The sequence below is a fragment of the Leucoraja erinacea genome, chromosome 18 (genome assembly GCF_028641065.1).
Source record: "Leucoraja erinacea ecotype New England chromosome 18, Leri_hhj_1, whole genome shotgun sequence".
In the NCBI taxonomy this organism is placed as follows: Eukaryota; Metazoa; Chordata; class Chondrichthyes; order Rajiformes; family Rajidae; genus Leucoraja; species Leucoraja erinaceus.
Window position 1 is genome coordinate 24,546,730 of NC_073394.1, and position 27,353 is coordinate 24,574,082.

The following is a 27,353-nucleotide window of genomic DNA, read 5'->3' on the forward strand; positions in this document are numbered from 1 at the left end:
TTCCAGGATCAATATTGTGAGTATTTGCTCACAAGTATGCTGCCTTAACAACCTGCCTGCCCTGTTGCATTTGTTTTCCCCGTCTTGTGGCCTTGCTGCGGAGAGGCTTTACTCTGAATCCAGAGTTGGAGTATTTAATTTTATGTAAAATGTTTGTAATAAGCCATTTATTGGTTGGATGAAGACTTTGTCTTGAGATAAGTCTTAACTAATCTACGAGTCATCCTTGGGCTATTTAACTCAACTGAGACTAAAACGTGAGGTTAAAGTGCTGGAGTAAATCAGTGGGTTAGGCATTAGGGTTAGCATCCCGAGAGTAGGTAATGTTTTGGGTCAAGAACCTTCAGAGGTTCTGGGATTTCAGTTCCACGGACGATGGGTCATTGCATTTATGCTAAATGATTAAAACAGAATTCAGTACTAGGCATAGAGGTCAGCCTTACATTCCTGTTACATACCAGGGATTGAACATGGAAGAGTATCAATTAGTCTGTCTCTCCATCAGTAGAATGTGTTGGCAGTTTTATAAAACTGCTGAATGAGATGAGCTCCATCTTGGAGTTAGATGGGGAAAGTTAATCTTGATAGTTAAATATGTTAGAATACTGAGCATAGTGAAATATTAGAGAAACAAACTAAAACAAGATAATTTGCACAAATCCAAAGATAGCTGGATAGCGTGACTTCTGAGAACCAAAAAGTAGCCTGTTGTTTTTATTTTGTTGGGGAAACAAATTAAAATCTATTTGGGCTTCCCCCATGGCAGTGATTCCATTACGTTATTATAATGTTGCAGGTAGGTACATAGGTAGGAGGAAATTGAACTATCCCATTGAGTTATTAATATCCACAATTTAAAATATTCAGTGATTAAAATAAACTAAAACATTCTAGTATTAATAATAATACTTTGCAGAATTCCAGTCTGAGCATCAACTGATCACTAACTGTTGAATGAACTGCCGCTTATTTGCATTCTGATAAGAAACCACACTACAAAACAACTTTTTTTTTTAGTCACTTTGCCATAATTTAAGGCACAAATGGTATACTACAATCCAAATATGGTTATGGCATCTTTAATTAAAAATGAGTTCTCTCCTACTGCACAAGCTCAATCAAATACAATAGTAATAATAATCAATAGAATTCAATGCTAATAAGATTAGGACAGCTGGCCAGGTAAAATTATCCAAGAAGTAAATCAAGGTGATCAATTTGTCCTTTAAGTGGCTACAAGTGTATGAGATGAATTCAACACCAGAAGTTCCTCTAATCTGGTAACAACATTTTGAGCAAGTAGAGCTAAGAGGTGCTGATAAAAACTGAAGAGGCATGCACCTTGTATAAATTGGACATGTGGAAAATAATAACGTTATGAAGAAGGCACATCATAAAATCACACAGAATGGAGTGAGAGCAGCTACAGCTGTTCCTACTGGTGCAAAGATTTTAAATTTTAAAGCAAAAGTATTCCATTGTTACTGTATTCGATGGTGACTAAATTATCTCAATTAACCACATCCATGAGTTATCAGAATGGAGAAACAACATGGGTAATATGTGTCCTTAATTACCCAAAACGTCCCTACTTCCATGGCTGAGCTGAATAACTCGCCCTTTGTGAGTTATGACCACATCTTTTCAACAGACCTGTTCAGCTTGTTGAGCCTGTACCAACTCAATGTAAGCAATTTGGGTAGTCTCACTGCCACATCTTAAAATCTGTAACTCTAAAATCCCTTCAGCTATTTATGCAGCCTTTTTCAATACTGCAACCAATACACCTGTTACAATTCATGTTTGTGCATTCCAAGTCCTATCATCAATAACTTAATGTCATGACCAGAAACATCACCCATTCCTTCTCTCCAGAGATGCTGCCTATCCCTTTCGGTTACTCCAGCATTTTGTGTCTATCTAAAGTAATTACTTGTCACATTGGTGTTCTTTAACCAGTAGTCTTCTTTCTGTCTTCTACTTCTTGACCCCCTCCACCTGCGGGGCCACCTTTTTATCTATCAAGTCAATGATCTGAAACACCTCTTGGACCCCCTCAACTTCTGTTTCAAAGAGAGCAACCCCCATCTTCTTGATATAATGGAGCAATACATGGCTCTCCTCATGCAAGGTGCTCAGAATTGGATGCAATACGCCCCTTTGTGGCCTTAAAAGTTAATTGAAGTTCCTTGCTCTTCTACTTTATGCTTATTTATAAATAATGCAATTTTTGTGGCAGTTTCTCAACCTGTTCAGCCCTATCACTTCCAGGGGATTAAGCACATTTACTCTTGTCTCCAATGATTGTATTTCTTTAAATTGTTCTCTCAGTTTTATGTTGGCTCCTGTTCTTTCTACTTCAATGTAACACGTGAAATATATTAATAAAACATTACATCAGCAAGCTAGCTGCTCTTTCCAGCATCTTAAAATTCCTTAATCTATTACTATCCTTCTTCAATTCACTACACATCCATGTTTTGCATCAGCTACACATTTGAAAATAGTGCACAAAACATCCAAATCACCATAAATTAAGAAAAATATATCCTTGTGCAGGGAACCCACAATACATCTCCCTTCCACCTTAAAATCCTATTAATAATCTGCTCCCTTTCACTTAACCAGTTTTCTATCCATGGCGTTCACCCCATACCACCCTATTATTTGACACAATCAAAAACTTTTGTCTTTAGAGATGCAGTATGGAAACAGGAACTTCAGCCCAGAGTCTGCGTCAACCAGCGATCACCCTGTACACTAGCACTATCCTACACAAAAGGGCCAATTTTATAATTTACCAAAGCCTACAAACCTGTACGTCTATGGAGTGTGGGAGGAAACCACAGCACCCGGAAAAAAACCATGCGTTCACAGGGAGAACATACAAACTCCGGACAGACAGCACCTGTAGTCAAGTTCGAACCTGGGTCTCAGTGGCACTGTAAGGCAGCAACTCGACCACTATGCTGCCCCTCATCCTGCGTGTCATCCACCTTCTTGTTCCTGGATCAAAAGTTAGCTATGCAAGATTTGCTGTTAGATAAAGTCCAACGATGACTAATTCTGTCCCTGAAGACCAAGGCTCCTTACTGATCATCTTGCTGATGGAGGAGGCCAGACAAAGAGACAGGAAACTCCACAAATGGCCATCAGACAATGGATGTGTTGAAATGTTCATTGTTTCAATCCAAATACGGTCTAATGGTGCAGAATCCCTGCCTTCACGAGCAATCGCGTTATGGTGGAATCCAGTCACAGAGTAGATGATAATGCAGACTGAACAGAATTTGCATCTGACATTCATTTCATAAAATTAATGGTAGCACATCTCATAAATTTACAAAATAATGAGGTGTGCTGAAAGTTTAACCAACATTTTAGACACTGAGTGACAGGATCAGTATAATTATAACATAAAAATCTTAACAGTCATGAAAGAGCCAAACAGAATGGTATGTACAAATGATTACCCACAGTCAAATATCTTCTTCGGATACAAGGCAATAGAAATCTGTTCTTGTACCATAATTTCGAGATCCTAGATCTGCAATATCTACTTCATTTCTGTCCGTATCCTCACAGTTATATTCCTCACAGGGGTGAGCCTTTGGTGCACAGGGAAGGGCTGATACAGGTGGGGGAGGCCCTTTGTAAATTGGTGCCCGGACTCCTAGGGCAAAAAGTACATTTAAAGAATGAATTTAAGTTGGTAAGATATGTTATTTGAAATTGAAACAAACAGTATAAATATTTGGTTCAAGACACAATTAGAATTAACCCTGGAGATTTTTCTTTCAACCTTTGCTCCTCGTTTTGGAACCATAAAATGTGAAACAAAAATAACACGCTCCTGATAAAACTAGATCAGGAGAGGAGAGTTTGATTTTAATAATATCCGGGATCCATCATCCAGGATTTACTTTAATGTTTACTGTTATCTTAATTTATGGACCATTTGAAAGTGGTCTCACAGTTTAATTGATCCACTCACCAAGGTCCCCTTCGGGGTCCGGGTCTGATCTACAGTCCAGGTAATCTGGGTTCAGGATCAGCATGGGATCCTTATCATCCTGGAGTCGGGTCTGGGGATCAGCCATTGAAACTCGCTGAGGTAGGTTCCGAGGTAGAAGCAATCGCAACTCTTTCCAAAATTCAGAAGAGGGGGTCTGTTACACAAACAATTCAAGAATACATGTTAACAATAGGATCTAAATTCAGATTTCCATAATACTTCCTGTCAAGTCTTATGTTCAGTCCTGAGGGCATTTCATTCTCTCCCTACATCTGAAACTGCTGAGTCAAGAAATGAAAATGCTGCTCAGGTGGAGGATTCATTTCCTAATTAAATTAGTCTTAATAGGACTAGATTTTATTGCAATCTTACTTAAGGTAGACTGGATGTAGAGGGCAAGCTACTGTCTGAACTAGATTAAATTCCATATTAATTCAAGAGAAACCTTTTATTCTGGATTTTTAATTAATATAAATGCCCAACTGTTATCGTAGCCTTTGAACACGTCATTCCAGAATGTTGCATAGGATTCTGAACGTCTAGTCCAGTAATTGATCATTCGAATAACAAACTTTAATTTGATATTTTGGATATGCAGGGACTGGAGGGATGTGGGTTATGTGCAGGTAGATAAGTGATGGTCTTGGCATCATGTTTGGCACAAATTGAGGGCCAAACATGATGCCATAGAAAGGGCCTGTTCTGGAGCTCCACTTTTCCATGATCTGTAGTGGGGATATAAAGCTCTTGATAGACATGCTCTTTTCACCATTTAGTGAACCTGTGAGCAAGTTCACACATTCTGCCTCTCGTTGAACCAGGGGTCGATGTTTGATTTAATGGTGGACGGATGAACGAAATGCAAAACTGTGACATCAACACTGAAGATGTAGGAAGGAACTGCAGATGCTTTCAGTCTGAAGAAGGCTCGAACCGAAGCATCACTTATTCCGTTTCTCAAGACCTGCTGCCTGGCCCACTGAGCTACTCCAACATTTAATGTCTATCATCAACACTGAAGGCTTGCAGAGTGACTCCTATTTATTATATGTCATAGTCTTCCATCTCCATTCTTCTTTTGAATCACCTCATCATTAAATACAATGCGATAGAAATCTCAAAGTGTACAATTTCTATGATACAAATTTTGCGATACAAATAATATTGAAAGCTGTTCAAGCACAAGTAACTACTGTACCATTGATGTAGAGGTCCAGAGCAGGAGAGTGATGTTTTTCCTCTGTGCTTTAAGAAGTTGTATAGCAGGGTGAGACAGCTCTCTGTAGTGGTTTTCAAACATGATAAAGATAGGTTTCCTGGAGAGATCCAACAGATTCCAGAGTGCTTCCCTGTGGAGGGCAAAGTAGACCTGTGAGGATAATGTAGTACTACAACTCAAAACAATATGACCTTTTAGTTTTAGAGATACAGTGTGGAAACAGGACCTTCAGCCCACCAAGTTCGCATTGACCAACATTAACCCTGTACTAGTTCTATCCAACACTCTAGGGACAATTTACGGAAGCCAATTAACCTACAAACTCGCACATCTTTGGAATATGGGAGGATACCAGAGCAACCAGAGAAAACCCATGTGGTCATAGGGAGAACGTGCAAACTCCAGACAGACAGCACCCATAGTCAGCATCGAAGCCGGGTCTCTGGCGCTGTAAAGGCAGCAATTCTACCATTGCGCCACTGTGCCACCCTGTACAAATCAAACCACAATGGAGTTTTATTTACCATGGCTAATGCTGGGGACTACACTGGAGATATTAGGACCTGCATTTGGACATATTCCAAACTGACCAATCCAGGCTAAAGTTGTTCCTACAACACATCTTCACGGTACAAACTAGCTGTAACTCACAGGACCAATGCACAAAATGAAGGAGAAACTCAGCGGGTCAGACAATGTCTGTGGAGGAAATGGACAAATGGCATTGCGGGTTGGGAACTGGGACGGACGGAGCCTGACCAGCTGAGTTCCTCCAGCAGTTAGTGTTTTGCTCAAGATTCCAGTTCCTTGCGTCTCCACACCCAATCCATGAGTTTTCACATTGTATGAACATGCATTCAAAAAAGAGTTGAATAGAGCTATTACTGGATGCATTCAAAAGAGAGTGAGATAGAGCTCTTAGGGCTAGCGGAATCAAGGGGTATGGGGGGGGGGGGAAAGGCAGGAACGGGGTACTGATTGCGGATGATCAGCCATGATCACATTGAATAGTTGAGGCCAGTTCATTAGCTATATTTAAGAGGGAGTTAGATGTGGCCCTTGTGGCTAAAGGGATCAGGGGGTATAGAGAGAAGGCAGGTACAGGATACTGAGTTGGATGATCAGCCATGATCATATTGAATGGCGGTGCAGGCTCGAAGGGCCAAATGGCCTACTCCTGCATCTATTGTCTATGGATCTATGCACAAAATACTTACATTTTTATTTCTATCTTGTCTATCTAATATATACTTGCCCATCACTTTTATCCGAAACTTAATAGTATACTTGCCATGGTAATATCACCTGGCTAACCCCAATGAAGGGTGACTAAAGTGTATGCAACCCCACTTCACCAAGCCTCCAAATACTGGAGCCAACTCAAAAATGTACCTCTCTAAAGCACACAGCCATATAAAATACAATTCATAGGGAGTCACACTATATCTGCCTTTGACACATATATATCCTTCACACTTTCATATAAATTTAGAAAGCTGTGGAGACAGAGGCTGGAGTGTGATGAGCAGGGCTACAAAGCCCCCAGTGTCAGAATCTGAAAACTAATGAAGGTGATAATGGTGATAACTATTTAAGGGAGAGGCAATAGAGTATATTAAATCAATCACTGATTTATATGAGAACCACAAATCCTGGAGACAATCTTTGAATGTCTGTACAGTAAGTGCCACCCTGTTTCACCCCGAGCCAATTCTCAGCTGGGGAGGGTGAGCAGTACCTGAAGTTCAGCCGGCACCAGTCCTGCTGCAGGTATGCCTTGGACAGCACCACAATCAGACGGCGGCAGCGACTAATGTTCATTATAAGCTCTGCTGAAGGCTCTAGATCAAGAGAGAAACAACACAGAACGGTAAGCTGGTGAAAAAGCTATTCTACAGCATAGTGATCATAAAAAAAAAACACAGGCTTAGAGCAAGGAGAATTTTCTCAAGTAAATTTATAAATCAAACATATGATTCAGATGAACATTATTGATTCAGTGCAGGGGTGGAAGATTGCAACCTTCACGTGATCTGCCCTGTTTCAACGAATGCAATCAACCTGGCGCGCACAATCAAATAAGATCAAATAGAACAAGTTGTCCTACAACTTTAGGATGTGCACGCCATACGCAAGAAGAAGAAGAAGATTCAGTGCAGATTCTTTTTTTACCTAGACATTCCTCTTGGCAAGTTTGGATCTTGGAAGATTTTAGATTGTGATGGGAATTAGAGACTGAAGGAAGCTTAACCCCTTTATGGCTCAATGGTTACAGGCTTGCAAACCAGTTTGCAACTCTTCAATCCTTTTGTCTCACACGTTTTTTTTCATCTATGGCCTTTGTTCAACCGTCTACCTATCAAAACCCCCCCTTGCCTGTTATTCACTTATATTTGCCCGATTTCACTCTGCCCCTCCCTCTCTTCCTCCCTTTACAATCAGTTTGAACAAGGGTCCTGACCCGAAACACCACCTATCAATGTTCTCCAGGGATGCTTCCTGACCCATTGACTTACTCCAGCACTTTATGCCTTTTTTTGTAAACCAGCATCTGCCGTTACTAGTTTCTATAGCTCAAGTACAAAGTTGGTTGGTCACCTCAGCCTTGAATAAGATAAAGACGCTATCACAATGGGGACAGGAAGACTGAACCCCTGCACCTAGTCGTTATTCAATGGCCTCTGCTTGAGCATCTCAATATCAATTCCGACTGTAGATAGTGTTGAGCCTCAGCACAGTGCTACCTACTGCTGATGTTCACAGTAAGAGCCACTCATCTTACTTAGTGAGGTTCTGGTTGCTGGCAACACTGAGAGGAAATGTATTCTGGTAACACGATTTCGCCTGCGATGGAAGAATTGTTATGGACTCCTGATCAACATTAATGAAGAGCTACCTGACCCTGGCAGGATATCACAGTCATCCAAGTGTAGCTTGTATCCATATCGATTCTCCAAGTGTGGCTTCAGGATGAAGCTGACGAATTTCCGGTCATCATTAGCAGGCACGTAAGAAATGTAAGCATCATAGAGCTTACCATCTGGGAGAGAAATCACAGAGAAATCAACATCCCAGCACTCATTTTTTAAAAAAAGGTTTAGTTTAGAAATAGAGCACGGAAACAGGCCCTTCAGCCCACCGAGTCCGCACCAACCAACGATCCCCATAACACTAGAACATGCTACACATTAGGGCCAAATTACTATTTTTACCTAAGCTAATTAACCTGCAAACCTGCACCTCTTTGGAGTGTGGGAGGAAAACAGAGCACCCGGAGAAAACCCACGCGATCACGGGGGAGAATGTACAAACTTTGTACAATATACAAATAGGCTATTGAGCACAAAGGTTTGGGACATTGGTATATATCATTAAAATATCATGGGCACGTGAAAACCAAGAAAAAAGGATAATAAAGTTGGCTCTTATATCGTGGACTGGAGGACAAGGGGATAAATATTACATGACTGCTGTTCAGAGTCCTTTGTACCACATCTGAAGACCTGAAAAAACTCACTCTTGGAAGAGGCTGCTTTGGAGAGGCTGCAACATAGAAACATAGAAATTAGGTGCAGGAGTAGGCCATTCGGCCCTTCGAGCCTGCACCGCCATTCAATATGATCATGGCTGATCATCCAACTCAGTATCCCGTACCTGCCTTCTCTCCATACCCTCTGATCCCCTTAGCCACAAGGGCCACATCTAACTCACTCTTAAATATAGCCAATGAACTGGCCTCGACTACCCTCTGTGGCAGAGAGTTCCAGAGATTCACCACTCTCTGTGTGAAAAAAGTTCTTCTCATCTCAGTTTTAAAGGATTTCCCCCTTATCCTTAAGCTGTGACCCCTTGTCCTGGACTTCCCCAACATCGGGAGCAATCTTCCTGCATCTAGCCTGTCCAACCCCCTAAGAATTTTGTAAGTTTCTATAAGATCCCCTCTCAGTCTCCTAAATTCTAGAGAGTATAAACCAAGTCTATCCAGTCTTTCTTCATAAGACAGTCCTGACATCCCAGGAATCAGTCTGGCGAACCTTCTCTGCACTCCCTCTATGGCAAGAACGTCCTTCCTCAGATTTGGAGACCAAAACTGAGGAAGGATAAACATAAACTTAACTAGATGATACTTCAATATAAAAAAGTTTAATCATGGTGCCAAATATCACCATCTAGGATTTTGTTCCCCTTAATTAAGAAGATTAAGGGATTTTGTGATTGGTCACCTGTGGAACAAAATTATACAATTTGAGACATTGGCCAGTACATGGAAACTGACTGTTTCTCTCACTATAAATGCTGCCTGATCAGAGGATCTTCTCCAGCATTCACTATGTATAGTTAAAGTTTTCAGAATCCACGGCATTTTATCTTCCCATGGTATGATCTTGTTCTCAGATCATAAAAGCATGGTTCCGTGGAGTGTTGTAGCTGCATTCAGGGAATCTAATTCAATACTTTGGCCATTAAATTAAATCCTTGGAACAAACATCACTTACCATTGACTTCAAACTCTCCATATTTGTTTCTGTACCAGAGCTGCAAATCCAATCTGCACTTCACATACAGGAATCCAGCCAGAAGCAACGCAACAAGCACCAAGAGGGATCCCAGAACTGCCGGAACATGGCCGGCAATATCTACAACTTGGAGAAGCACAGTAAATAGCAGCTGGAATGAATCTAGACATAGACTAATCAAGGGAATCACAGATTAAGCAGAGTACCAAAGCCACAGGACATTGTTTCCTGGCATAGACGAGGAGGAGGGGGAGGGGGGGGGGGGGGGGGGGGGGGAGGAGGGGGGGGGGGGGGGGGGGGGGGGGGGGGGGGGGGGGGGGGGGGGGGGGGGGGACGGGGGGGGGGGGGGGGGGTAGGGTGGGGGGGCGGGGGAGGATCGGGGGGGGGGGGGGGAGGACGGGGGGAGGGGGGGGGGGGGGGGGGGGAGGGGGGAGGGCGGGGGGGGGATTCTCAGTGGGAGGGGAGGACGGGGGGAGGTCATATTTTTTCTATGGAGGACGGGGGGAGAGGAGGAGGAGGAGGTCAGGGGTGCAATTGGGGGGAAGAAAATTATTTCCACTCATTTCCAACCCAACAACATACTAGAGATGAACAAAACACGAAGGTGGACTTACTTGCTTTTTCCAGTGTGAAGGACATGGATTCTTTGCTTATGAGACATGTGAAGATCCCATAATCAGTCTCACTAGTCACGGTTACATTTAGAAAGCTGGACAGAATCTTCTCTGAAGAATCGTTTTTAAGCCTGATGAACAAGGAAGAATTGGGGATCAGTGACATTATCTAATAATAGATCCAATCTCTGACTTAGTCTTCTCAGTCCCAGAAGCATCACCGACCAGTCTACAAGTTCGTCATTATAATGCCTCTACTTCCATGTTCCATCATCCTCATGCAGAATGATTTCACATTGTAGACACAAGGAACTCCAGATGCCGGAGTAGATACAAAGAACTAGAGTAACTTAGTGGGTCAGGCAGTATCCCTGGAGAACATGTCTGACCCGCTGAGTTACTACAACACTTTGTGCTAGCCTCAGGTCAGATGGTATTCTTGTACTAGAAGATGATGGGTTTTAGATATTTTCCAGGAAATGACTATGTACTCAGTGTTGTCTTGTGGGAATGCTGCAATCGTTGATGTTCTGTCTTTTAAACCAGGTGTATAACCAATTCCTTCTCTGCCATCTCTCAGAATAGAGTGAAAATGCAAAATAGAGAGAGGTCATTTGGCAGGATATCTCCACTGTTTTAATGCTGTATTTGATCAGAAGATACATTTTCCAAGTGCTCTAGATTGAATAAAATCAATTTTTTCCCCTGTGATCCATTGCGAGGAAGTTGCTGTCATCTTTACCTGTGTAAAAGCAATAATGAACCTTGGGACAGAGTTTTTCAATTGATCTTCACTGAGCTCCAAAACTCATTATCAAGACCACTTACCTCCACCTTTGCCCTTACCTCTCTGGATCCACCTGCTGCAATTACCTAACCCCTTGACCGGCAATAGAATCTCAGTTACATCTCTCTCTTCTTTGGGCATCAATCAAAGCAAATGGCCCTTCAATATCTTCACATAAACTAGGCAACTGCTGGGGTGAGGGTGTCATTCAGGACTGTCACAGATCTGGACAAATTCCTCACAAAGATTATCACCAGGGAACAACGAGAAGATTAACTGAGCAGAAGTCAGCAATCAAGATTATCTCCACATTTACCACAGCTCTTTCCATAGAAATGCACTGTATGCAAATTGGCTGCTAGATTTGCCAGCAAAACTGTTGTAATTGTAAACTTGAATAATTAATATGCTGTAACGGTATCTAGACTATCCCAAGGACTTGAAAGGCACTCATGCTCCTGATTTTCTCCTTTTTTTACACATGCCGTTTCCATGGTATTAAATCAAAGCAAGTAATGCCACTAAACAGAGGTGTTTATAATTGTGCAAATGTTTCAACTACAGTCCAAATCGAAGATTACTTCCTTGCTCATTTTCATAAGTATGACGAACAAACTATAGATACCAGCACCAAATGGATATGAAAAATATGAAAGGGACCACGGACTAACAACAGTTGACATTCTCACATTAGTTGTGCTAACAATGGAAGATGAATTTATCCCTCTGTCTTTTAGGTACAAACCAAATATTATTGTTTTGGAGGTTTAAATCATCCTATTTGCCTCAATTAGGAGAGATAGTGGAAAGCTTTCCCCCACAGCAGATGTGTTTAAGGGGGAGGGCATAAGTTTGGAGTCATTTACGAGAGTTTTGAAGAAGAATTGTTCTCATCTGGAGGGTGGTGGGAACACACTGCCTGAGTGGTGGTGGAGATGGGTGCTCTTACAACATTTAACAAGTATTTAGACAATCACTTAAATCACCGAGGCATAGAAGGCAATGGGGTAAGTGCTCACAAAGGAGATTAATACGGATGGGTTAGCATGGTCATGGTGGGCCAACAGGCTTGTTTCAATGTTGTTTGAATCTGTGAATATGAATCAATACTAATATTAGCGACCTATATCTTCACACGCATACCTATTCCATTTAAAATCGATTCATACAAAGTGTTATTTTTTCCTATCCTTCCTCTAAAAGCTGTAAACATTGTTCATCTGCATCGACTACATTCAAGAAAGCTTTCTCGTGCATGTTCTCTAGTCAAAAGATAATTTGGAGTTCATACCACCTTGCCCAGGTTTTTGATTGCCTGTGCTAGTAATTCTAGTTTCAGTCTCTGAAGAAGGGTCCCATTCCAAAACATTGTCTGTTCATTTCCCTCCACAGGTGCTGCCTGACTTGCTTAGTTCCTCCAGCTGTTTGTTTTATGTTGAAGATTCCAGGAGTCTCTTGTGCATTCATTTATAGGTTAGAAAGTTTGTACAGTCTGAGCCCAATAATTGCAAGCCTTGAGAATTTAAAATGCAGTTATTTTAACATTTTGATATCAAAATAAAAGCTAGTATCAGCATGGTGGCTATTCCTAGTCTGTCCTGACCTCTACGGCTGTCTGTGTGGGGTTTGCATGTACTCTTTGGGAGATTTCCACGTTCCTCCCATGTCCCAAAGACAAGCAGATCAGTAGGTTAATTGGCTGGTATCAAATATAGGTGAATAGATGAATGGAAATTGATGGGTATGTTTGATGAGGAAACAGGACAAAATAGGAAGAAACAGATGGCTCTGAGAGCACAATGAGCTAAGATAGCCTCCTTGAGTTGTACGGAAATATGGAAACAGAAAATCCACACAAATGGAAAAACCTGTGAATAAAATCTAAATTAAATGTTAAGGTCCTCGCCAATGCACAGTGAAACGATAAAATAAATTGCCTTCCCAGTCCCAAATATGAATATTCTTTCATCTAGTTTCCAATACAAGTCAACATCTAGGACCAAAAATTAATCCTTTGGACTTACTTTGCCCTTTCTGAGAGAAAAAACAACGATTGCCACTTTCGGGCTTGAAAGATGTGTTCTACCCCAGTCTCCATCAGTAACCCAGTGATTAAAGTTCATAACGGAAAAATAGTAGCAAAAACAGTCCAAGCAGCATATATTTCTTTTTTTCCTTCAAATTGGTTTGGTAGCTACAACCACTGATTTGAATGACTAAACATTTGCCTTTTATTAGTCCTCCTTTGTCCCAAATTCCCTTTCTGGATCTGTCCCCGGAGATACAAAAGTTCTGATAAACAAGAAGTTAACACGTAGAAACAAGGAACTATAGATGCTGGTTTATACAAAAGATGGACCCAAAATGCTGGAGTAACTCAGTGGGTCAGGCAGCATCTCTGGAGAAAAAGGTGACGTTTCGGGTTCAGACCCTTCTTCAGACTGGTATAATTCCCCATTAGCTACAATGAGAATCAATGTTCCCCAGATGAAGATTGTCTCTCACACGCAAACAAATATCTGACAAAGGCCTGTATGCCTGTCATAAAAAGATTTATTCAGCAGTTCGGTCCTGCTCCTCATCCCTGCATTACATGCACAGATCCCACCAATTAGCAGAACTGTCCCAAATCTGCACAATAGCCTAAAAAGCAAAGCATATCTGTAATGTAGTGAATGAACAAATTATAAACAAGATCTGTATTTTACACCAACACTCATTCAGTGTCCTAAAATGGTTGCAGAACGCTTCATAACTCTTTCCTTCGCTGAAATGTATCTAATTAATTTTTCTTAAGGGCTGATAATTGTATGTTTGGATGAAAAGAATTGAAGGCAACAAGATCAAATTCATGAAGGTTCTTCTGGTTGCAACAGATCTTACTTAACAATTTGAACTGTTCCCAACCCAGGACACAGACAGATTAAGAGGAAATCTGGCGGGCATGTGAGAAAGTAGTGAAGGAGTATGGAGGTGAGTAGCAATGGAGGTTTAAGGAAGTGGAAGACTGTAGGGCAGGAGTAGAAGTACAGACCTATAAAGGTATGGTGTAAGCAGGCCCAGTGATGAGATATAAAAATAATTGCATCAGTACCCAAGGGGAAACAATGACAAAGCTATGCATGAAAAGAAGTTGGAAGAAATAATTAGATTGGTCGAACAAAGAGCTTACTCGGACACAATAAACTAAATGCTCCCAGCTGAAATGTATCATTATTCATTCTGTATTACCAATAATGTTATCTCCCACATTATCCTGGTCACCCATTGAAAATCACCAAATAACATTCTTTACACATGAACATTCACAATTATTGTATGTGGTCAAGATCTAAACCTACTTAAATTGAAGTGGATAGTTACCATGGATAATTGAAGAGACAGGTAACAGTTTGTGTTGCCCATATATCGCCACCAACAAATAATGAAATTAATAAAGAATTAATTATATTACCTGGTCTCGATGGTCTGGGTGTATTTACTAGTGTTGGTGATCACATGCTGGTCCTTAATCCACTGGATGCTTGCGTCACACTGATTGAACTTCTGATTGTAGAGTAGCTTCACTGAACAATTCAACACAAACCAGGATCCAATGGAAACTCTATAGGTCTCATTTGCAGAAGGTGCTAAGAATTTAGGTGTAGAGTTACAGGGACCGTCTAAGCAAATAAAAACATTTACTGCATTAGTACAATTCATTAATCACAAAACAGATGTTAGCAATATTGCAGCAATTGATAAGTTATTTCTGCAAGGCATCTGAGCCAGGAATTCTTGTTTCCACTGCAGTGGTGATCTGGATGTCATCTGTAAAGGCACACTACAAGCAGACTTAGTAATGATTAAAAAAAACATTTGGATCAGCACTCAAGGGAAAACAGCATTGATGTACAGAAGGCTCTAGGGGTCCAATTTTGCAACTTTCTGAAAATGGCAATACAAATAGAGGGGTAAAGAAGGCTTGTGGTATGTTTGCCATCATCAGTTGAGTGTAGTCATTGAGTCATCTTCATCGAGTGTATGAGTCAGGAAGGCATGGTGTAGCTTTTTAGGATTTTAGTTAGGCTGCATTTGGAGTATTGTGTGCAGTTCTTGCAGGGCCGGCCTTAGGAAGTGCGGGGCCGAATTGGGAACAATTTTGGTGAGCCCCAGGTTCCCAGCCAAGGTCTGTAGAATCATAGAAATATAAATAGTCTATTATAGACGTTATATATGTATGGTAGCATGGGAAGTAAACAAAATGCGCACTTAAAAAGTGCATGCGAGTTAATGGACCAAACAGATCACCTCCCTCCACCCCCCTCTCTCCCCTCATCTCCCTCCCCCCCTCTATCTCTTTCTCTGCCCCACTCTCTCTGCCCCTTGAGATAGGGCGGGGATGGGCAAAAGGAGCCAATGAACAATATTAATATATCAAGGGGGGTGGTTAGTGTGTGTGTGTGTGTGTGTGGGGGAGGGGGGGGGGGGGGTTAGTGTGTGTGTGTCTCTGCAGGCCCCCTCCACCCCCGCAACCACCCCCCCTCTCTGCCCCCTGGCCCCCTCTCTAGGGAATCCCCCACTTCCCCTTCTTTCTCCCCCCCTCCCCTCTCCCCGTCTCCCCCTCCTCTCTCCCCATCTTCTTTCTCCCGCCCCCCTCCCACCCTCCACCCCCCTCCCCCACCCCCATCCCCTCCTCCAACCCCCCTCTCCCCACCTCCTCGCTCCCCCTCTGTGTGTGTGGGGCATGTGTGTGTGTGTGGGGTGTGTGTGTGTGTGTGTGTGTGTGTGTGTGTGTGTGTGTGTGTGTGTGTGTGTGTGTGTGTGTGTGTGTGTGTGTGTGTGTGAGAAGACGCAGCCCCCCCCCCCCCCCCCCCCCCCCGCAACCGCACGTTGAGGGGACGGGACCCAATGGGCCCCCCCTTGGTCTAGTTTTAATATAAAATTGCATAGACACAAAATGCTGGAGTAGCTCAACAGGGCACAATAGCATCTCTGGTGAGAAGGAATGGGTGACTTACTGCCAGAGGTATTCCAGCATTTTGTGTCTATCTTAGGTGTAAACCAGCATCTGCAGTTCCTTCTTACACAAAGTTTCTTGGCCTCTGTAAATGCGAAAGTGGGATTACATAGAATTAGTGCGAATGGGTGATGAATGGTTGGCCTGTTTTGATGGATGGTTAGACGTGGTGGCCTGTTTCCAAGCTAAATCTCCAAAATCTAAAAAACTAAAATATCCCCACTATCACTGGATATTGACCAGGAACCAGAACAGTGATCCTTCTGCACCACTCACCCAAACTGGTGCTCTTCATCTCAAAAACATTATTTTCTGCACCTCCCATAACAGTCTTTGAACATGGGAGGAGCATGCTGCTTGGAAAAGAGGTGAGAGCAACAGAGGAGATGGACTATGTTTACAGTTCCTACTGATCTGCGCAGGTGATGATACCAGTGAGCTGTTGAATCTCCATATAAGGAGGAAGGATCATGTTTACATTAAACTCATCAGCACAGTGTTCCCAATTTAACAATCTGAACTTTTGCTAGCTGCTAAAAACAATCTACACAGGTGATGTGATCAGTTCAACCAAATCAAACCATTTGGCTGAGATGTTGATTCTCTTACATGGACAATTCTGTGAAATGAGAACACCCCTGGACTATGCGTGAGAAATAACAGAGAAATGTCTGGTTGGTCCCATGCCTTTCTGCACTAGAATTGAAAGATACTCCCGTGGGAGCATCATTGCCCTCAGGCACTACTGCACCCAGCATCTGCTTTCTTCCTCTCAATTGTTGTTTGCTCAGCTTTCCCCATAAGCACACATATTTAATTACCATCTCAGATACAAACAATGCATGGCCACAGAGATTTGCAAACGCTGGAGTTGCAAATCCTATAAATTGCGATAACCTGTATTTTTGTGCAGAAATGTGCTTCAAAACACTCAAGGAAAATATTGCATATTCTTCAACTACTCATCTTCTATTGGATAGTCTTTCTATTGCTTCACCACCTCTCAAAAATGGTGCAATAAAATGGAGGGGAGAGACACCTACTACTAGGTATGTTACAAAACCTACCTGAATCGTGTCTGAGTATCTGCCCCACCCCGTGTGCGCGATTCTGGCGCTGTTTAGAGGGGGCAGGTTTAAAACGCGATTTTTACTAGGCTGTTGCAATCGAAAATGTTCAGCCTAGTAAATCATTAACGGAAAATCGCTGGAAGACCCCGTCGCAAAAGGTATTATTAGTTTTTATGGCCTTGTAAAATAGTTATAGTAGTTTAAAAATCACTCTCTCAACCCGCAACCTCTCGCAGCCCCAGGGTTTTATAAAGCAAACAATTAAAGGTATGTACCTTATTTTTACATTAAAAGGGGCTTCTTAAGAACCCTGTATATAAAGTTTTCTATAGCGAATAGTTCATTTTGGGCTCTTCATATCCCGCAGTATTTTTCTGGGCATTTGAGGGCACAAATCCAGCGCAATGTGAACGTTCTAAACCAGCGCGTTCACAGGAACCCACTAGAAAGCTGATTTAAATTGACTTTAATTTACAGCAATTGGACACTAAATTCCTTCCATTTGGCTTATAAATTGATGTAAATGAGATTTAAAAATCATGTTTTATTGTGAATTATTTGTGAATATTATTTGGACACTTAGGCTATTTATAAATGTTAATCATTTATTAAGAAATTAATAGATGTTTAGATCTAGTAATTGAAGTTTGAAATTAGCTACAATTGGGTAACTAACTAATTATATGCTTTAATTTCAGGTCCTCCAAGTAAGATTAAGTAAGAGTACGAATGGTTCAATCTATGATAACTGAAAATTTCATTCAGTTCTCTTAATTTTTAAGAAGGTTATGGGCTTTTGACTGTCCTCGATCACAGCTTTTTTGTTATGTCCATAGAAAATCAATAGGGAACAAGATGCTAATTTCCGAGTATGAAAATGGCCATAACTTTTTTATTACTTGAGATATGAAAGTGAATTAGGTGTCAAATTAAACTTATTGTTATGCTTTATCTGATGGGATAAATTGCAGACTTGATTTTTTAAATCTCAAAATTTTGTAACATTGCTACTACTACAATGTAGTAGCTCAGCAAGCAACAAAAGCTTTTCACTGTACATGTGACAATAAAGTAAACTCAATCAATGTGACTGCCTCTTGTTTTGCTTAGGACCTTCTACCTTGCTGCGAGTAAACATTAACCATATAGCTGTTATTGACCCAAGGAGACGATGAAAAATCAAAGGATTAAAAAAAAGCACATTCAACACACTGGTGGAAGGATTAAGGCAAGACTTGATTAATTCTGTTGGCGGGTATTTGGAATCTTATCATTAACTGGAGCCATTGCGCCTAAATATAACTGGATAGCAGGCATTGTGTAAACATTTTTCCATGTGGCTGTCTCTGACACACTCTCATGTGATACAGCTAGGTTCCTTAAATTTCACTCTCACGTTAATATGACAGAGCACAAAGATTTATGATCCTCAAATCGATAGATTCACAGAGAGGTGATGACAAGAATATCTATATTACTAAAAGTCTGATCTTGACCACTTCCTGTTGTTCTGTATATTGATTTTAGAAAAAACGCTGCCACTTACGGCTGTGATTTTTGGCCATCTAACCCTTCCGCTGTGCAGGACAAGAGGATTTTTCCCATCGATGAAAAATAAGAGAGTTATTAGTGTTTAAAAAATGTTGAGATTCTCGCTCCAGAAAGCCACGCCGCTTCAGGAGGGACTATAAAACCCAGAAGTGTTGAGTGCCTTAGTCAGGCTCTGCAAGATGGGGGAGCGAGAAAATCACGTCTCAGTTTGAGCTGTGAATAACACTGAACACATGTCTACTAAACTGTGAGTGTGGTTTTACTGACCTTGAGTGCCCTTAATGTGGTTTGAAAATGAAAATATGGTTGGTTGGAAATAAAGCACAGCAAATGGTGGTGGTGGCTGGTTTGAAATGGCAAATGATTAAAAGTCTAAACTTGACAACTTTGCACTGTAAATTGATTTTAAATAAAACGCTACCATTTACGGCTGTGATTTGTGGCCATCTTACTGAGTCCCCCTCGGGTGCGGAGGATTTTTCAATGAAAAATAAAAGTGTTATTAGTGTTTAAAATATCTTGAGAATCTCTCTCCTGTCAATCATGCCATGAAGGCCACGCCCCTTCTGGTGGGAGGGGGAGGAATTATATAACCCGGAAGTGTGGGTGTAGCTCATTCTCTGCAAGATGGGGAGAGAGAGGCCATGACTGTCTGAGCTGTGAATAAACGGAACACACTGAATGTCTACCAAACTGTGAGTGTGGTGTTTATGCGGTGTTTTGTGTGGTTTTATGGTGGTTTCACCCTGCTTGAAATGGTATGGAACTGCATTTGAATGTGGTGGACTTGCACCCTGTATGAAATGGTATGAAACTGCATTTGAATGTGGTGTCCTTGCACCCTGCTTGAAGTGGTAAGAAACTGCACTTGAATTTGGTGGTCTTGCACCCTGCTTGAAATGGTAGGAAACTGCATTTGAATTTGGTGGCCTTGCACCCTCCTTGAAATGGAATTTAAAGGAGTAGCAGTAAGTCAATTGCCAGCCCACCAGCCATGAGTGAGCTACCAACACATCAGGCTTGAGTGACTGGGCTGCCACCCCAAGAATCCATTTGGCCCACAATGTCCATACTAGCCCTCTGGAAACCAGTCTCTTCAGCCCACTGCACCTATAGTAGCGCTCCAGAAAGCCTCCCTCTACTGGCCACCAATATTGGAATTGGTGGAGAGGTGGAATATTGCGTTGGGGGACCAGCCCTCCCCTGTGAACATGGGACCCAATGGGTCCCACTTAGTCTAGTAACTATTATAGGTGTGGCATGACCAAAATAGAACTACATATGGGAGTAATCATAATTGGGAGCATGCAGCACAATTCTCATGATATGGAGAACCAACCTCCTCTTTTGATCACTCCCTTAAGTTTTATTTTGACCATACCACACCTTCCATAATTACTTTTGTCATCTCCTTTCTGCCACCTCTGGGAATTTATCTATTTGAAGTTCTCACGATCTGGAGAACCAACCACTCCCTGAATTCCTGCGGTGGTGGAACGGCCCTGCAAAAAGTTTATTCTGGTGAGCAGAACTGACAGTTTGCACTCAACCCAATACAACGTTCCGATTCCATCAAGGAAAGCTTTCTATTATTAAACACAATTACAAACATTTAAATATAGATCACCAGTTTGCTAAATTGGGTAAAATTTACACAAAGAAACAAGTTGTCAACTATTAGCACTATCGCATTCCCACTCCACACTATGCTCCCAACACACCCTCCACCAATGATAAGGAATTTCACGCTATTGATATGTGCAAGAAGGAACTGCAGATGCTGGTTTAAATAAAAAATAGAAACAAAAAGCTGGATTAACTCAACAGGTCAGACAGCATCACTGGAGAAACGTCGCCTATTCCTTTTCTCCAGGATGCTGTCTGACCCGCTGAGTAACTCCAGTTGTTTACGTGTATTCACGTTAACAATGTTCACTCGGGCTAGGATCGGACTGTAAACTTTAGCATTTTATTCAAATGAAAAAATACTGCCTTTTATTAAACATTTTGATGTTATTCAATTTTTTCAATGTCCATAATATTTTGCTGTTAATTCAGCGATACAATGTTTTAAGTTTAATAGAATTGATCAAGACAATTAAGTCCAATATGAAACTATTTCAGGGTGACAAACATATGCAACATTGATTCCACAGATCAGTCTTTTACTTTTAACATTTTCTCACCTCTTCTGAAAGAGCTCCATTTAGTTCAAATATAGTTAGCACATATACCAACAGTCCTTCAATAACTTATACATGTAGATATTCAATGTGTCTGAGCTCAAGCAATCTTTATTCAATCACTAAAGGTATAAGGGAACCATGTCCAATCCAATTCTCCAACGTCTGGGCAAATATTTTTTGCAGCACTTTAGTGAGACGGGATCCTGTCAGATTCTTTAGTCATTAACTGATGCTGACTCGCTTGTAGCTGTTTCATCATGTCAGTTAGTTAAGGGGGTAGAATACAATAACTTTTGTCATATGAAAACCAAATATATAATACCAATGGTTCGGTTCCTGGATTTCAGTGAAAGGAAAACAAAATAGGGAGATACATTGCTTTACTATGTGCTAAAGTCTCTGCCCAGCAACATACGAGATGGTTGCAAGCATAGTACAAAAACATCGAAACATAGAAAAATAGGTGCAGTAGGCCATTCAGCCCTTCGAGCCAGCACCGGCATTCAATATGATCATGGCTGATCATCTAAAATCAGTACCCCGTTCCTGCTTTTCCCCCCCATATCCCTCGAGTCCTCCACTGCATTAGCCTCCACTGCATTCTGTGGCAGAGAATGCCACAAATTCACAACTCTCTGGGTGAGAAAATGTTTCCTTATCTCAGTCCTAAATGGCCTACCCCTTATTCTTAAACTGTGACCCCTGGTTCTGGACTCCCCCAACATCAGAACCATTTTGCCTGCATCTAGCCTGTCCAACCCCTTAATAATGCTATGTTTCTATAAGATGCCCTCTCATCCTTCTAAATTCCAGTGAATACAAGCTCAGTCGTTCCATTCTTTCATTATATGTCCCGCCATCCCAGAATTAACCTCGTGAACCTTCGCTGCTCTCCCTCAATGGAAAGAATGGCCTTCTTCAAATTAGGAGACCAAAACACCACACAATACTCCAAGTGTGGTCTCACTAGGGCCCCGTACAACTGCAGCCTCCTTGCTCTTAAACTCAGACCCTTGTGCAATGAAGGCCAACATGCCATTAGCTTTCTTCAGTGCCTGCTGTACCTGCATGCCTACTTTCAGTGACTGATGTACAAGCACACTCGGGTCTTGTTGCACCTCCCCTTTTCCTAATCTGACACCATTCAGATAACAATGCCTTCCTGTTCTTGCCACCACAGTAAATAACCTCATATTTATCTACATTATACTGTATCTGCCATGCATCTGCCCACTCACTCAACCTATCCAAGTTACCCTGCAGCCTCATATCATCCTCATCGCAGCGCACACTGCCACACAGCTTTGTGTCATCCGCAAACTTGGAGATATCACATTTAATTCCCTTGTCTAAATCGTTAATATATATTGTAAATAACTGGGGTCCTAGCACCGAGCCTTGCGGCACGCCACTAGTCTTTGCCTGCCATTCTGAAAAGGACCTGTTAATTCCTAATCTTTGCTTCCTGTCTGTCAACCAGTTCTCTTTCCATGTCAAAACCTTACCCCCAATGCCATGTGCTCTAATTTAGTACACCAATCTCTTGTGTGGGACCATGTCAAAGGCTTTTTGAAAGTCCAGATACACCACATCTTGCTCTCCCCCATCCATTCTACTTGTTACATCCTCAAAAAATTCCAGAAGATTAGTCAAGCATGATTTTCCCTTCATAAAGCCATGCTGACTTTGACCGATCCTGTCACAGCTTTCGAAATGCACTGCTATAAAATCTCTACATCTTTAATAATCGACTTGAGCATCTTCCCCACTACCTATGTAAGGCTAACTGGTTTATAATTCCCCGTTTTCTCTCTCCCTCCTTTCTTAAAAAGTGGAGTTACATTGGCTATCCTCCAGTCCACAGGAACGGATTCAAAGTCGAGAGAACATTGGAAAATTATCACTAATGCATCCACGATTTCTAGGGTCACCTCCTTGAGTACTGTGGGGTGCAGACCATCAAGCCCTGGGGATTTATCTGCCTTCAGTCCCAACAGTTTACCTAACACCATTTCCTGACTAATGTGGATTCCCTTCAGTTCCCCCCTCCCACTAGATCCTCTGTCCCCCAGTATTTTGGGGAGATTGGTCTGTCTTCGCTAAGGAAGACACAACCAAAATACTCGTTTAACTCCAACCTCATCTACTGCATCCGCTGCTCTAGATGCCAGCTGATTTACATCGGTGAGACTAAGTGGAGGTTGGGCGATCGTTTCGCCGAACACCTCCGCTCAGTCCGCAAGAACCTACCTGAACTCCCGGTGGCTCAGCACTTCAACTCCCCCTTCCATTCCCAATCCGACCTCTCTGTCCTGTGTCTCCTCCATTGCCAGAGTGAGCAACACCGGAAATTGGAGGAACAACACCTCATATTCCGCCTGGGTAGTTTGCGTCCGGCGGGCATGAACATTGAATTCTCCCAATTTTGCTAGCCCTTGCTGTCTCCTCCCCTTCCTTAACCCTCGAGCTGTCTCCTCCCATCCCCCCCCCCCCGGGCTCCCCCCCCCCCCCCTCTTTCTTCCTTCTCCCCCCCCCCCCCCCCCCACCCCCCTTGGATTTAATACTATCCTCGATTTCCCTTGTTGGCCACGGTTGAGCCGCCTTCCCAGTTTTATTTTTTCACCAGACAGGAATGAACAATTTTGAGTTCATCCATGAGTCTTTAAATCTTTGCCATTGCATCTCCACCGTCAACCCTTTACGTATAATTTGCCCATCTATCCTAGCCAATTCCCGTCTCATACCTTCAAAGACTCCTTTCTTTAAGTCAAAGTCTTTAAAGACTAGTGTTTTAAATATCCAAAGAAGGCAGCTGATTTTGAAAAGGTCTTTTCAAAAGGTAACAACATATACACAATTATGAAAGGTATATATAGGAGATATTTTTCTATCCATTGTGAGGTATATAAAACTAAAGGCAAGGTATAGGAGGCGTAGTGAGGATTTAAAGATGTTTTCACCTAGAGGATTGTTGAAATTGGAAGGATACCTCCTAAGGAGTTAGGAAAGATAAGACTTTTGTATTAGCTAAATTTCCACATGTGTACTTGAATCACCATGCCATAGAAAGCTACTGGCCATGCTTTGGTAAATTGGATTAGCACAGATGGGTACTTGAAAGAGTTAATCGCTATTATATTGTTTGCTGCCATATTTAACCACTTTCTGTAATGAAAGAGCTAATTACTATTGCATTGCTTGCTGGGATACTTGACCAGATCTTGTGTCTTTAAATTTCTTCTCTCGAGCAGACTTTCTCTGGTGGAAAAGTACTAGCAGATAAGAGGGGCCAGTTAGGAAAGCCAGTACTGATATGGGCACAAACACTGACTGGCACAGAAAAACAACATGTTAGGACTGGACTGTGGTATCTTGGGATCAATATCTTCAGAATGCTTGGTTTTGAGCAAAAGGTGAAAAACAACTCCATAGGAGGACTTGGTTGATGCTTCGTGGGACATTACTTAATGTCATTGGCATTCTGCATACGTGACTTTTGCTGTATAAAAGACCCGGGATTCTTTGTTAAGGTGAGTGGTATCGTGGGAGAACCAAAAGTATTATGGAATACTTCTGGACTGTAACATCTCCCACCACTCCTTTCTGTCGTAAAAGTAAAGCTTGTTTAGTTTATCTTAACCCATTGTGTTTTGTCTGTTTTTAAGATGCGGGTTTTAACATACTTGATGGTTGGCATGGTGATTGGACAAAGGTTTTGTTCATGTGCTTTATTACTATGAAAATCCTATTTTTAAAATAAATACATAATTGATATTGTAATCTACACTTAAAACATACATATGCAAAAAGTACACACTGAATCAAGCCCTTCCATTCTACAGATTTTAAAATCCTTTGAATTATGCTTGCAGGTTGCACTGAGTTGCTTCCTACATGGACCAGATGAGCCAACAACTAAGCTAATGCTGGCAATAGGGTTTCATATGCATTTATCTCTCACATCTATACCAATCCAAAACACTGCCTGTTTGCCCAGTTTATTATTGTAACTCCTAATTGTTTTCTTACTTTAAAAATTAATTTACTGCAAAAGGCTTAGGAAATTTTATAACATTAAAAAAATGACATTTATGTGGTGTCTTTATTTTTTGGCCTAGCATGCACTTCCTACTACAGTTTAAGATATTTTTAACATTTACTAATGGTTTCATACACAAGAGATATTTCAGAATTTGCATTTGTGCAACAACAGAGTGCATGGCAATAAAATGAAAGGCCACAAGCTTCAACAAAGTCACAATTGCTGATCTCACCTGATTCTGATATGCCACGGTTCCTCAGGTTATGTCCTTCAACAGTATCAACTCTGCTGACCAGCATACAGAAAGTCAGTATTGAACAGGAACGTCTGGCCCAGGTAAATGACTGGCTCTCCCACATAGTATCAGCGCGCTTGCTAAACAATTGTTTTTACTGGTTTTCTCCTTACAACGAGTACCACGGGATAGCCGGTCAGTTCCGGAACCTCAGAAGATTGAAAACAGGTGTAAATGCACGACGAGATCCAGGGTCTTCCAGGCCCACACCAGCAATCGCAGTGTCAAACGTTGTGTGGTGGTCTGGTGTCAGGCGATAGAGTAAGCATTACCTGCATATTGAATCCAAACGAGTCACCGTTTTAAATCAAATTATATGTCTTCTAATATCTTAACCCATCAAATTGCAGTTCCAACACAATGAAAGCCAGGTATTGTCCAAATGTGCAAGTTCTTCTCTTATAAAAAAAGTTAAATAGGGGCTAATAACCTGTTCATTTGTCAACATTTCCCCAGCACATATGCTATATTGTATAATGCGAGTCAAGTTATCTCAACCCGTTTCAGAATGTATCGCAAGGACATGATTCCCGAAGCTTCCTGACTGCTCCCGCCTGCCACAGGTGTACACTCCAGAGGACAGCGCGACTGCCCCCACGCTGAGCACACTGGGTTTGCAGTCACTGCCGGCAGCTCTCCGCACGTTAATGTACTGCACGCAGACTCCCCGTGACTACAACTCCCGCAGTAGACCAGCCTCCCTGGCAATACAAGGACACGACAGCAAAGGGACCAGGTGAGACTTGGGGAGTGGCAAAGAACAATGGCGGACTCGTAGGGCATTGGAACGACGGAGAGAGATCAATAGATAGGGAAAGAATAAATCGAAGATAGACACAAACAGTTGGAATAACTCCGGAACATTGAAAGGAGGGTTGTTACCCGGATCGTTGTTATATACCAACGATTCGAGCTTTGGGTAAAGGGACGATTCAGAAATGTGTACATGACGTTAAAAAGCAATTTAGTAAACAGCGAACTGGAGTATTAACACATGGTGGGGGGCTGAACGGGTTACAGCTAATCCTAGCAATGTTACAAAATTTTTAGATTTAAAAAATCAAGTCTGCAATTTATCCCATCAGATAAAGCATAAAAAAAGTTTAATTTGACACCTAATTCACTTTCATATCTCAAGTATTTAAAAAGTTATGGCCATTTTCATACTCGGAAATTAGCATCTTGTTCCCTATTGATTTTCTATGGACATAACAAAAAAGCTGTGATCGTGGACAGTCAAAAGCCCATAACTTTCTTAAAAATTAAGAGAACTGAATGAAATTTTCAGTTATCATAGATTGAAGCATTCTGAAACAAATATAAAACAATCTTACTTGGATGACCTGAAATTAAAGCATATAATTAGTTAGTTACCCAATTGTAGCTAATTCCAAACTTCAATTAATAGATCTAAACATCTATCAATTTCTTAAGAAATGATTAACATTTTTAAATAGCCTAAGTGTCCAAATAATATTCACAAAGAATTCACAATAAAACATGATTTTTAAATCTAATTTACATTCATTCATAGGCCAAATGGAAGGAATTTAGTGTTCAATTGCTGTAAATTAATGGCCATTTAAATCGGCTTTCGAGTGGGAGCCCGTGGAATGCGCTGGTTTAGAACGTTCACATTGTGGTAGATTTGTGGCCTCAAATTAGCTACTCGCAACATAAAACTTTGTATAAAGGGATCTTAAGAAGCGCTTTTTAATGTAAAAATAAACAACCTACCTTCCGTTGTCCCCTGTATGAGATCCGACCCGTTGTCGCGGGTTTAGAGGTTAATTTTTAACTTACTATAATAATTAAATAAACCCGTAAAAATAGCTCCAGCGAGCGAAACTCCCAAGCAATTTTTCGTCAGCAACTGAGGTAGTTTGAACAAGCTAGATTTGAACAACCTAGGGAAAATCGCGTTTTAAACCCGCCCCCCTCTAAACGGTGCCATAATCGCACACACGGGCTGGGACAGATTTGCAGCGACGCTTAATGTAGGTTTTGCAACATACCTACTAATCCTGACAAGTGTAATTTAATGTGAACATAATTTAT

The 27,353-nt window shown here is 41.5% G+C and overlaps 1 protein-coding gene across 1 annotated transcript; it reads right to left on the minus strand.

The window, feature by feature from the left end:
- Window positions 1-1,063: 1,063 nt before the first annotated feature.
- Window positions 1,064-25,874, minus strand: sigirr (single immunoglobulin and toll-interleukin 1 receptor (TIR) domain). Its single transcript, XM_055649647.1, has 9 exons — window positions 25,233-25,874; window positions 14,607-14,814; window positions 10,366-10,496; window positions 9,731-9,877; window positions 8,131-8,274; window positions 6,973-7,075; window positions 5,214-5,364; window positions 3,995-4,169; window positions 1,064-3,673 (listed from the first exon to the last, which is right to left on the minus strand). Exons 1-9 carry the CDS (start codon window positions 25,357-25,359, stop codon window positions 3,480-3,482), a joined length of 1,380 nt encoding a protein of 459 aa, XP_055505622.1. The 5' UTR covers window positions 25,360-25,874; the 3' UTR covers window positions 1,064-3,479.
- Window positions 25,875-27,353: the final 1,479 nt, after the last annotated feature.

What these genes read in the sequence shown, in the direction of transcription:
- sigirr (XM_055649647.1), bottom strand. Translation starts at nt 25,359, where the DNA reads ATGTGGGAGAGCCAGTCATTTACCTGGGCCAGACGTTCCTGTTCAATA. An exon ending in CTTCACACTGGAAAAAGCAA is followed by an intron (nt 9,878 to 10,365) that starts GTAAGTCCACCT and finishes TGCTTCTCCAAG; the next exon opens with TTGTAGATATTGCCGGCCAT. An exon ending in TCTGGACCTCTACATCAATG is followed by an intron (nt 4,170 to 5,213) that starts GTACAGTAGTTA and finishes TTTGTGTAACAG; the next exon opens with ACCCCCTCTTCTGAATTTTG.